A 12,844-nucleotide genomic window follows, 5' to 3' on the forward strand; every position below is an offset into this window, starting at 1 on the left:
CCTTGACGTCACCAAAGCTTTTCACACAGACTTAAATTCAGTTGAGCATGAGTTTTTAAATGCAGTTGGTTGGGCAGCTTTTTGCATATTCTAAAAATCATGATTATGGCAACCATAATCACAAAACACACCTTCAAACATGCTCTTTGTGTTCAGAACTTTTTCCATTTCGTTTAACTCCAATGTAACTTGGTTGTGAACTGTGACCCTGCTGACCCATTTGTTATATATACTCTACTGTGGTATACCAAATGTTGAATTTTTAAATTCATATAAACTATGTAATACAGGTTTCCATTCCCCCTCTCCACGTTCCTCACCTCTTCATCTCCTCTCGCCTCTGTCAGTATTCTTTACATTTCAACAGAATTCCACCTCTCCTACTTGACTGACTTGCCCTTTAACTATTTACAAGTGGCGATAGACAGAATAGAAGAAGATCAGAAATAAAGACAAGATTGGAGTACAGAAAGAGAGCAAAGGTATAGAACAAGGAACGGCAGCCAAAAATGGGGGAGGGAAGAAAGAAGAAGCCTAATGACGGAACACAGAAATGGAGGGACCCACGTTTCCTCCTTTCCTTTTTATCATTCCATTAAAGTTTTATATCCATCTTTTTTAATGTAATTTGGTCCCTATGAATTCCTGCCGCTGCAGAACAGACAGATGGCTCCTGTGAACATAAACTCCGGCCGTGTCGGACAGCTCCCTTTCCTCTGTCTACTCGCATGTTCGCACCAGCTAAGTGATCTAAGAGAGTGTGTGCGTGTGCCTAGCTGTGTATTCAAGTGTGAGTGTGTTCTAGCATGTTGGAGAGACTGATTAAAAGCGCCGTTTTGACAAAATGTTCTCAGCCTAGCAATATTTGACAGCGTGCATACAATTCGTGCGTATGTGTGAGGTAGTGACTGTTTTTAAATTCACCAAATTGAATTGAAAGAGTGAAAAGGAGAGGTGAGAGGTACTGACACGACACAAAGAATTCATGTTGTTTAATGATGAAGTGACTGCACTAATAAAGCATTTTCACTTTCATGCTAGTCAGACACACTCTTTTGTCTGGTAGTTTCCTTTTCATGCCTTATTTTGTTGAATATCCAAAAGGATGATTGGAAAAAAAAAAGATGTAGAAAAATATGATGAATGATTTGCTTATTGTGATTTTTTTTCCTGTTTTCTGGGAAAAGGGTTAATCTTTTAGTAGATTGCTGGTAAGGTAGAGTACGTATACCGGCTTTGTGAAAAGTTAACATTTTTAATCATCTGTAATCACTTCACTCGGTCAACACTTTTGCTTTTTCTATTGTGGCGCCTCAACATTGTCTGCAAATTCTTTTATTTGCCCTTGTCAGCTATTTTCCGACATTAATTAAAATGTATTTTATAGAAATTTTTGGAAACAGGAAGTTAGCCTACCATATTATTTAAGACAGCAACAAAAAGTCTTTATTTTTCTCAGGTTCTGAGAATCTTTAGCCATCACCAGTACAAATGTGGCTTCCACTTCACTGATTTAAATTATTTCGTGCCCTGGCTAAGACACACATTTGATTCTAATGCCATATATGATTTTCAAATGTTTGGTTCCCCTTTTATATCCCACAGATTGGTCTGAAGGTTAGCAGGAATTATATAAATCCCTCTCAAATGTCAGCAGCTGAAAGTTCTATTGAAACAAATTTGAATGACTGACAACTCTGAGTTACTTGCTCAGTCGTAGTTCTTGAAAGGATATAATGCACATTAAGTATACTCTCCATGTCAGGGATACAAATCAACCTCGTGACCTTGGAAACGTATCGCGCCTTCTCGCTGGCTTCTTTTCCCGTCTCGTCTCGGCGTCTCCTCGAGCAACGTCGACATTAGGAAGTAAAGATATGAAATGCAATGTAAATTCCCACACTATTGCTTGTCACGCTTTGACACGGCTTCGTAAGCGTGCCGATAACGCTAAAGCTTGGCTTCCGTTCTGACTTTTAGCAGCTCCATCCACCTTCAGAAAACCTGTCACCCATACTCACGTGCACCCAAATGATATTGATACATATTGTTCATATTGTTACATATTGAAATGTAGGGAAACTGATATTATGGCAAATATGATAAATAATAATAATAATAATGCATGCAATATGCACAAAGGACTGGAAAGTAATTCAATACGTACATAGATGCAAACCGTCTCCGACCCTCCCCCTTCCCTCGCCTCTTGTCACTTGATTGTGTTATTACTATGCTAACCAAATCCTTATAAATGTGATTTAAGGCTCAGTGGCCCCCACGCTCCCGCTTTAGCCTTCTGCTACCATGTTTTACTGAAGACAGGAGGTGTAAGGGAGGGTGAAGATAGAGGAGGAAGGTAAGACGCAGGGTTGTCGAGGTAGGGGAACGGAGACAGTCACGGGGAAAACAAGACACCACAATAAGTGTGGTGGGGGCCTTACCACACATTCCCGCAACGCCCCTTTCCTCCTATCCGGAGTGCAGTAAAGTGTCAGTGAAATGGAAGAAAAAAATAAAAAAAGCATCACCTGCATCTTAAATGAAAATTTCAATTGAAAAACTTAACAGCCCTTCAAATTGCAGAATTTTACACGCGCCAGTAAAGCTTAAATAACACTCAACACTTGGGGGGGGGGGGGGGGGTTGAGGAGAGGGAACGGGGAGGGTGGCGACGACGAGGGTTACTTTGTGTGCGGGCGAGGTTTGATCAAGGTGACTGACTTTCAAAGACTGTTGGATGGAAATACTGGCCTGAAAGTTGAAATCCATGGTTGATTGTTGAAATGAATGACTAAAAATGTGCTTGTACTGTAAACACAAGAGCGATGTTAGAGTAAAGCAACATACACCTCTCCCTAATTTTCATACTCACTACGGCTACTCCTACAGACAGAGGCATGTCTAATAATCCATATGGTTAAATTATAAAGAGAAGCGCCCCAACTTGTGGAGATGGAACTGCAAGTAGGGCACCAGAGGAAGACATGCACCTAGAAGACAGTCAGCAAGACGGGCTTTCGCTTATTCGTGGGGTTCACTGGTCCTTTGCTGGTAATTGAATCAGTGTGAGTGCTGAGTAGAGCTAGCATAAAAACCTGTTAACCCAAAAGGTCAACTCGCTGCATTGTTTATTTAGCAGGGAGAGCAAAGGGAAGAGAGAGAGAGACAGAGTGGGAGGGAGGTAGCGAGAGTTAGGGGAGTAGTTAGAGTCAGAGTTTTTGCATTATTGACAACTGTCAGAAAACCTTCAAGTCTGACATCAAAAAAGATCCACTGTATTTCAAAACCCTAACTGCAAAGCAACACTAGATTACATGCTTCCTTTTTTTTTCTTTCTCAAAAAAAGATTTAATGGCTTTAACCTCTGGTTCAAGTGTTTTTATACTTCACTGCAGCAGTTCACTTTGCAAAATCAAGGTTTCCTTATTCTAAGTTTCTTCAAAGATTCACGAATAAGGGTATTAAAAACTAAAAAAAAAGTAATTATGGTTCATTCCAGGTGAACAAAAATTGGGACATACTGGTACAACACTCACACAGCCGATGGCATATCCTTACACGTGTGCTTGATCTCATACTTGACTCCTCAACCAGTCATACATGTGTATTCTCGACTGCTCATCTTCTTTCATACTTTCCCTTCTAGTATGCATGCACACGGACATCTGCATCTGGGAAAGCCGTTAGCGGTTAGCGGTAGCACTTAGTGGCGCAGCACGCTTCCTCAGTCAGCTCAGTCACCTTGATTTGCTTGCCCTTCACAGAGCCCCATTATTGCTCTCTGCATCGTGTGTGTGTGCATGCGTGCGTGTGTGTGTGTGTGTGTGTGTGTGTGTGTGTGTGTGTGTGTGTGTGTGTGTGTGCGTGCGTGCGTGCGTGCGTACATGTGTACGCGTGTGTGTGTGTGTGCATGTGTGTGTGCGCGCGTGTGTGTGTGTGTGCGTGTGTGTGTGAGTGTAAGCATGTGAGTGCGTACAGTACAGTGGCATGTAAATGCCAGAGGAGGTGTGGTGCAGGCCCTGTGACGGAAAGGACGTAACATTTTCACAGGTCTTTTGGCACACATAAAGTATACAAGTCAGTTGCACTTACCGGATTCTTGATTAGGTACATCTCTTCAATCTTAATGAAAATTGGGCAGGATGTATCAGTACGATGCAACAGTAGAGACCGAAAACTACAAAACATTGTCGTTCACTGCGCCACAACTTAGATCTGCTCCAAGCTGATCTACTTTCAGTCACTAAATGATCAGTTGTGCCAGGAACGATTAAAAAATAAAAAAAAGATGAAGAAAATAAATATGCCCTGGGTCTGCCACAATGCCCATTTGGTGCAGTGCAGTCTACAAAAATAAAGCCCCACGTATTGTTTTTTCACTTTTCATTCCAAAAATATATGTGTTGACTGCCTTCCTTATTGTATAAGAGAAATTACTAGAAATATTCCCCTTTTTCATCTTTAAATGATAATCACTTGGGTTTGAATTGCAAGAGAAGCCTTTAAGGTAACTAAGATGTTGATACTGCTTTCCCATTGTGTCCATTTATTTTGTCTCCATTTTCCCAACAGGTCCAGGTCCCCTTGACCCTCCGACTATTGCACGGGTGCATTCTCGAAATGTGACAATCACATGGGTCCCGCCCCTGCAACCAAATGGCATGATAAGAAGTTACAGCCTCTATCTACTTCCTGGCAATATGTCTGATTTAATTCACAAACCTGGCGCCAATTTGGAACCTAACTCAAGCTTTCGTTCTAATCCAAAAACTGAACAGGATCATCTGTACTCAAGTCAAAACTCTGAGCCAGCATCAAATGTTGCCATGCTTGGATCAAAGGGCAACCAGACAGATTTTTCAGAGGTGTATCAAAACCCAGTAGTGACTCACAACGGATACGCTTCAAGCAGACCGAATAGTGAACGTTTAATCAATCAAAATGTCCTCCACTCCACCAATTCATCAAACCCACTCACAGGTTTTAGTCAATCCCTTTCATCAGTTAATGTTTCAGGGAACACCACAAGCTACACTTTCCTTCACCTCCTGCCATACCAATCCTACCACCTTCAGGTAAATAACGGCCCTCTGACTATGGTGGAACTTCTGTTCAACTTGATAAATGTATCCTTATCCAACCGTATAGATGGAAGCCTGCACCAGTGTTGGTTGCGCCGTGTCCAAAGCTCTTCACTTTCGAACCTTGCCAGCTCCTCCTGAAGGCCTCCCGGCACCTCACCTTTATTCTGACACCCCTACCTCGGTGCTTCTGTCCTGGGGTGCACCACAAAGCCCCAACGGACTTTTGGAGCGGTGAGATATGATCATATATGTTATACTCTGCAAACATACAAATCAAACACCCGAGAACCATTAGAATTTAGCAGCTGTTGACCTTGACCATGATTGCTGGATGAATTTCTGATGTTAAAAATCTTGGCAAAGGTGGCTAATTGAACGGAAAGTTTCTGGGACGGAACAGATCTCCACAGTAGGCCATCTTCCTCCAGACCCTCTTCCTCTTTCCTTTCTGGACTCCTCATCAGCACTTAGTCCATGGACAAGTTATCACTATAGACTTGTTCTCCAAAATCAGGCTGGCACTTCCACAGGTAAGATTGTGATTGCAAGGCATTTTATACTAAAAAGGTAATGATTCCGTATCTCCGTACTTGCAGGACCTTGGGTGGGTATCACCACCAGACCTTCTAGACCTGCTGGTGTTACTCCGCCAAGGGTCAAAGTGTTGGGACCGGAGTCACTACAGGTGATCGCTACTTTGATGTGACCTTCATTAACTGTGTCTTTGTGTCTTCAACTGTAGAATACCCAAAACAAGAAAGTGTAATTGTGCATCTATCCACTCTCTGTGAGATTGACAGTGTTGAAAAGTCAAAGCAATGTCACACTCATTTCTCTGTCTTTGCTTCTCGGGATTTAATGAGAAAGCAAAAACATTCAACTCAAGGTCCCCTTCACAAAATGGGCGGGGCTGTGACCCTGTCGAAGACGGCTTCCTTCCTGTCGGCCATTTTGAAGGAGGGGCCAGCGTTAAATTCCAACTCTGGCTAATCCCACATCAAGGCCTATCAAGAAAACACATAGACACTAAGGCTGCATGCACACAAAGCGCGCACGCACACTTTCACGCACAGCCTTGCACTAATGCTAACAGCCAAAAAATGCTAATGCTTGTCATTATTCCAGAACCACCCCTGTCATCTCTCCAGCTGCAAAGCTTTAGGGGTCACACATCCAAGAAGGAAAATGTTCTTCCTGGATGATGCTAATTGGACAGGCAGGCCTGCCGCTTCCTGGTTACCAATTGACCTTGACAACAGAGAGGATTTAGACTACTGTACTTGCTTTCATTCTCTAAATGCTCTTTTTTTTCTACACAAATTTAGCATTCGCTCCAGATATATATTGCAGAATCGGGTAAAATAAATAAATAGCTCTGTATTTTTTTGGGCTATTTATCTGTTTAACATTTACACTGGAAATCAGAGAGATAATTTCCCTCTTTCCTCGTTGACCTGCATACACAAGTCATTGCATTGGCGCTTGTATGTTGAAAGGAGAGAATTGTGCTGTCAGCTAAAAAGCACTCTCCCAATGCCTTCTTTTGAATATAATAATAGCATGATGCTCACACACCTCACTCACCACATTATCATTTGGCGCTCTCTTGCTCAAACACACACACACACACACACACACACACACAGAGACTGTACTGGCCTTAGCCCCTGTGGTCCGTGTCAGCCGAGGGTCTGCGCTGTCTTCACCATCTCCAGATTACATCAGGCTATTCAATCTGTAAATGACTTCTAGCACAAAGCGCAGCCTACACGCACTTTGGGAAATGAGCTACCTAACTCAACATGACCCTGCCCATATGCAGCTGGCTGTGTGTGTGTGTATGTGTGTGTGTATGTATATATATATATATATATATATATATATATATATATATATATATATATATATATATGTGTGTGTGTGTGTATATGCAACTTTGTGGGTGCGCGGGTGTCCTGTATCACCTCATGGTGACACTTGTTAAATGAATATCAAGGTTGCCTGAGAAATAATTGTCCCTGACATTAATTCATAATATTCTCATCAGCATTTGACCACCTAATCACCTACACTCATAAGTCTCAAGCGTTTCTGAACTGATGACTTATTGTACATGACAGTTTGCGTGTTAACACTCTCAATCTGTTAGCATAGAGTAGCAGGCGTAAGTCAAAAGTATAAACACACACGCATTTGCAGTCGTTTTTATTTGAATGTATTTAGAAAACGCATTCGCACGGTTGTCTATGAATTCACGCGAAAGATTCAAATGAGTTTGTGTGTTTTAACATTTGTGTGTACCACTTACCTTCATCCTTCGCCCTAAAATGCTGACAGCCTGAACAGCTTCCAAATCAGATGCACCGCTCGGCAACTGCAAGCTTTTGTTTTTGCATGCGGCAATTCCATTACCGGCCGCCCTTTCATTATTTTAGCATGCCGTTTGTGCATGCGTGCGCGTGCATCTTTGTACGTGCGTGCGTAGACACAAACACACGCCGTTTTAAATGTGATGAAAAGAATCGTCCGTCCAAGTCAAAGTCAGGTTATCTCTCCTCACGAGAGATTTGATTGCAGACGCAATGCCACCCACAAGACAACACTTTGTAGGACTCTGGCAACATGCTGTCCACTGTGCCCACTCTCTGATCAAGATACTCTCTCTCGAGACACACAAACACACACACATACACACACACACACACTGTGCCGTGACTTCCAGTAGTTCATCCATCTAAAAGCTTTCTGCTGTCCTCAGCAAGCTAAGAATAGTGGCACCTCTAAGGACGCTGTCGAAACTCTGATTTGTTCATATTTTGAAACAATCTTTCACTTGGGAAATAAGGGAAAGTGAATTTTTGTGTCTTGTATGAAATTATCATGATAGAAAATGTTCACGCAGTGTTTTGAGTAGTATTTTGAAATGTTGTAATATCATTAACAGTCCTAGAAATAGCACCCGGTTTTGACTTGAGCTCAGGAATGCTGACTCGAGAAATTTTAGCTCATTCAAAACGCTGAAGTCAAACTGTCATTTAAAAGTTAACCTAATGTCTTTACATCTAGGGTTTATATAAATGTCCAATTCTAACATTCTCTTCCAGGTCACATGGTCTCCACCTTTAATTCCCAACGGTGAGATCGAAGGTTATGAAATCCGTCTCCCAGAGCCTCGCATCTTCCACAACGGCGGCGATACATCTGAGCTTGTCGTGACAATAACGGACCTAATACCTTACACAAACTACAGCGTCAGTGTGCTGGTGTGTTCCAACGGGGGTGGATATGTTGGCGGATGCACAGAAAGTCTGCCCTCTCCGGCTACCACATTAGCCACCAGCCCCCAAGGCCTGGCACCGCTGTCAGTGGTGGCCGTCAGTGAGTCCTTCCTTGCGGTCTCTTGGCAACCTCCACACAGACCTAATGGACCAAACATCAGGTAGTACTGAGGCAGGAAATGTTTCATTCATTCATTCCTAAAAGTATATTGAACATCGGTAAAAAAAAAAAAATATTTTTAAAGCCTCCTGCGTGTTATGTACTCAATAAGGTCTTGAAAGGGTAAAAATATTAACGTTGACCAGATAATTGTGCTCCCTCCGCCACTGTTTTCTGTTCTGACAAGTGTTTCTGTGGCAACAAGTCTCAATGTAAAAGTCAGTTGTTCATTACAGGCAATTAAAATGCATGAGCCCGCCTCTGTGTTCTGCACAGCTCAGCTCTGCGTGTTTGTCTAAGTGGCTTGCTTAAAAGGTGGCATTAAGCCCTTCTTTTCTGATTACAGCAGAAATTAGCATCACTGTGGGGAGAGGAAAACACAAACCCTGCAGAAAAAACACAAGAGAAGGAGGGAAGAATGTGCAGTCGACATAAACGGATAGCAAACAGAAACCAGGCAGAAGAGGAGGAAATTAGTGATAAGAACTTAGCTAAAGTTCTTTATTTTCCCAAGCGTTTAGCCACATTAGCACGTATGCGCTAAAACCAAAGCTGTACTCGTGTTGTATGTCAACACACTCATGAACATTTAATCCCGCATGTGCTTTCTTTTTATTCCTATTTCCCCTTCAGATATGAGTTGCTGCGACGTAAAAGCCACCAGCCTCTGGCCGTCAGCGTGGTCCCCATGGTAACAGCCCCATCCCATAACCCTTCCCAAGATCTCCATCGCTGGTTCCATGTTTACTCCGGCACCAAATTGTTCTACCAAGATAAAGGCCTAAGCAGGTGAGATTACTGAAATGAGCTCTAGAGCAAACGCAGCCGGCCGTGTGTGCAGAACCGATCGGCGAGCCGCGGCTGATGCCGATCTTTTTAATACCGCTCAAAGATACATTAAGCAAATATTCCAAAGAATTAAATTGTTTTTCACGCAGCGCCACCCTAATCTCGCTTTGGCACTTGGCGCAAGATGATGTATTTTTGTTGTTGTTATTTTAACTCTCACTTTGCTCACTCTGGGTGTACTGTTTGGACTGGGTGTACTGTTTGGAGTCTTCGTTTTGCTTCAAGCAATCAAGGGACATACTCTTTGAACTCATCAGCACACTGCTTGCTTTTTCATATCTTAACACTGAGGTGTAAACATACTGCCGTCATCTCTCGCCAGATTTACCCAGTACCAATATCAGTTAGTGGTCCGCAATGATGTGGGCTTCACTTCAGGAGAAATTGTCACTGCGGTTACCATGGCTGGGATTCCTCTCCAAAGTCCAACTCTATTTGCATACGCTGTCAATCACACAGCGCTTCACGCCAACTGGACACCACCCTGTGAGAGTAACAATGATTCAAACATTGTGTAACGGGCTCACTTTTTTAGGTACAACCTGCTCGGTTGAATATAGGAAGGTCCAAGTAGGCTGATTTGTAGTTTGCGTTTCATTTATTTTGTAACTTCCGTCTCAAGCAACACAGCAGTATTGTAGTGCACCGAGGCAATCAGGGTATAATGATTTTATGATAATTTTGCTTTTTTCTTAGATTCATCATCTGTTTACAATATTCCAGCTGACCTTGCACTCAACACATACTCAATATAAATTTAAAAGTAAAGTAAAAAAACAGAACATTTTTAAAAAATAATTACCAACTGACCTGTTCTAAAAACTAATCCTGAATATAAAAATCTAATCAAAATGAAAAAGAACTAACTGTAATAAAAAATCCCCAACTATTCTAACCATGAAATAAACCCATCCAGAAAAAAAAAGGTGCAGCTCTTGTATTAATCTGATCTGGATTGAGCAGGTGTACCTAATGAAGTGTCCAGTCTGTGTCCACATAATAATCACAAAATGGAATAACCAATGGGAGTATCATTTTAACCAAACTCTCTGTCCTTCCTCAGCGTTGCACAACCTGCAGGGTGACGTGGAGTCCTACTTTCTTTCAGTCACCTCTGCCAACTCCAGACAAACCTTTGTGTTTCCCCCAGAAATCCTCTCCGCAGTTGTGACTGACCTTTGGCCCAGGACCACCTACACAGTGTCAATACACGTGTCTAATGGTGCACATAATACAACCAAGTCGCTAGTTAACGTCACCACAGAGGATGGAGGTGTGTAAATTTATGCATGTCATAAGCTTTCAAGTCCGCATTATTAATTTTCCCGTGTTTGTGTGTTAAGCATATATCATTTACAAGTGTTAACGCGAGTGCTGCTATTGCACCAAGTGTGTAAATTCAATACACTTTTGCTAAGTGTCTGCGTTAATGTGCATTCTGCTGTGTCTCGGTGCTTCAGGGGAGATGTTAAATACATGTTGCCGGGCATGAAATCAATACAAAGTGTGCATGCGAGGCAGATTTAAGGTGTTGTAAAACGCTTGTGCACAGGCGTAACACACACAAAATACACACGGCGCTTGACGGCAAACATGGCAACCCAGCTGCTGTTACTTTACCTTTCTGTCAAGGTTATTGTTTATACATTTGAAAAAAAAAACACAGTCAATAATAATTGGTATTTACCAGCGGCCACTACATTAGGTGGAGTACTTTTAAAGTACTGAGGATTTAGTTTACGGTTTAGAGCCATTTCAATTATATTCATTGTACAGAGCAATGTGAGCCTTACAAAAGTAGCTAATAGTATTTATTGTCATCACTACAGAAGCTATTTTGTACTTTTATTACTTAAACAAGTATTTTTATTCATTCGTTTCTTCAATTTTTTCCCATTGCGGCACTAATAAAGGTTATCTTGTCTTTCCTTTCCATTGGCTCCAACCATCGCTTTCTTTTTATTACCCCGCTGTCTTTGGAAGTATAATAGCACGGAGATGCCTTTCTTTTCCTCTGTAATCTGTGCAGTAGACTAAAAAGTGCATTAAAAACATTAGATGATCATTGGGCGCCAAATGCAAAGCACGGCTCGTTTAACTGAGAGGAATCTCGGGGTAATTTGGGTGTTTTTTTTCTTTTAGCATTAAGATGTCATCCACACACATCACCGAGTATAACTGAACCAAAACGGTCCAAACCCACCAACTTTATTGTCATGCAACAATAGGGCAGTGCCCACCCGTCAGTCAATTCCTTTTAGGAACAATAATATGCTGCCTCTGTTAGCTGTCAGCAAATCGCTCAGCGATCCATTTCCAGTTTTATTTCAAGAATTGGACCAAAACAGTTCAGAGGTGGACACTAAAAATGAGAACTATTATGAGTTGAACAGTTTGCTACACTCTATAGACCTTTCGTTATAACTCATAGTTTTTTGATAATTTTACAAGTCTGGCCTTATGATCTCAACCATAGAGCAGTTCCAGGGCGTTTTAAAATTTTAGCACTATGAATTTTGTCTAACAGTTTATATGCGATGTCATCAAATCAGTGTGCAGTGACTATGTGACAAAAGTTGCTGTATGATGCTGTCCTTGTTTCGACTGACTGACTTTGCCTGAGCTCATTGAAGTTTTTGGGTCTGTGCACCAATCTTCAGAGCCAGATGGGATGTCTGCCCCAGAGGTGGTTCCGGTTAACGGCAGTGCTGTTCGTGTGCTCTGGTCGCCTCCTCTCCAACCCAATGGAGTCATTACTGCTTACCGAGTTTACGTTGACGACCGCCTACTTGTCAGCGTAGACAACAGCTCGGGCTCCTACCTGCTGGGCAATCTGCTGCCTTTTACTGTTTACAACATTCAGGTACACATATTGAGAAACATAAAGTATAGTCTTTTATGTTTACTAATGCGTTTGTATTTAAGGTGGAGGTGTGCACTGTTTATGCATGCTTGAGGAGTAATGTTACTCAGACAACCACCGTGGAGGACTTACCCGCCGACATGACCACACCGCACACTCAAGTACTCAGTCCGAGGTGATGCTAAATATATTTTGAATTGTCGGTCTTTGGCTCAGCTCATCTTTGTCATCAGCATTTTTGTCTCCTGCCAGGGTTGTCAAATTGGATTGGTCACCTCCGGGCCGACCGAATGGCATCATACTCGGCTACGATGTCTTAAAACGGACCTCGGGGTCATGTGGCTCGAGGTCAGCGGAGGTCACGCCCAATGTGAGGAAAGAGTCAGGAGATTCAGACGGCGTGATTTTCAGATGCTCCTACTTGCAGTGTTCCGCTACTCATCATGTGTGTGGCACGTCTTGCTTCCACCCTGACCAACAGGTGATTAGCGCCATATAGATTTTGTCCTCTTCTTTTGTCTCAATATCAAAAAATCTCCTTCTATACTCAATGCAAGGTTCTCTGTTTTACAAATGTGTGTTGCAATCACAGTCAAAGCAAAGGAAA

At 42.2% G+C, this 12,844-nt stretch overlaps 1 protein-coding gene across 6 annotated transcripts in view; it reads left to right on the forward strand.

Moving 5' to 3' along the window:
• ush2a (Usher syndrome 2A (autosomal recessive, mild)) overlaps positions 1 to 12,844 on the forward strand; it is a 116,673-nt gene that overhangs the window by 60,379 nt on the left and 43,450 nt on the right. For all 6 annotated transcript variants that reach the window (XM_049719092.1, XM_049719089.2, XM_049719090.1 and 3 more), the window contains 11 exons: positions 4,576 to 5,078; positions 5,152 to 5,318; positions 5,451 to 5,617; positions 5,684 to 5,772; positions 8,192 to 8,526; positions 9,159 to 9,314; positions 9,697 to 9,860; positions 10,438 to 10,647; positions 12,035 to 12,237; positions 12,300 to 12,412; positions 12,490 to 12,718. In XM_049719092.1, coding sequence (XP_049575049.1) covers positions 4,576 to 5,078; positions 5,152 to 5,318; positions 5,451 to 5,617; positions 5,684 to 5,772; positions 8,192 to 8,526; positions 9,159 to 9,314; positions 9,697 to 9,860; positions 10,438 to 10,647; positions 12,035 to 12,237; positions 12,300 to 12,412; positions 12,490 to 12,718 — 2,336 coding nt within the window. The remainder of the gene's footprint in view (positions 1 to 4,575; positions 5,079 to 5,151; positions 5,319 to 5,450; positions 5,618 to 5,683; positions 5,773 to 8,191; positions 8,527 to 9,158; positions 9,315 to 9,696; positions 9,861 to 10,437; positions 10,648 to 12,034; positions 12,238 to 12,299; positions 12,413 to 12,489; positions 12,719 to 12,844) is intronic.

This window comes from Syngnathus scovelli, chromosome 4 (genome assembly GCF_024217435.2).
Source record: "Syngnathus scovelli strain Florida chromosome 4, RoL_Ssco_1.2, whole genome shotgun sequence".
NCBI classification, from domain to species: domain Eukaryota; kingdom Metazoa; phylum Chordata; class Actinopteri; order Syngnathiformes; family Syngnathidae; genus Syngnathus; species Syngnathus scovelli.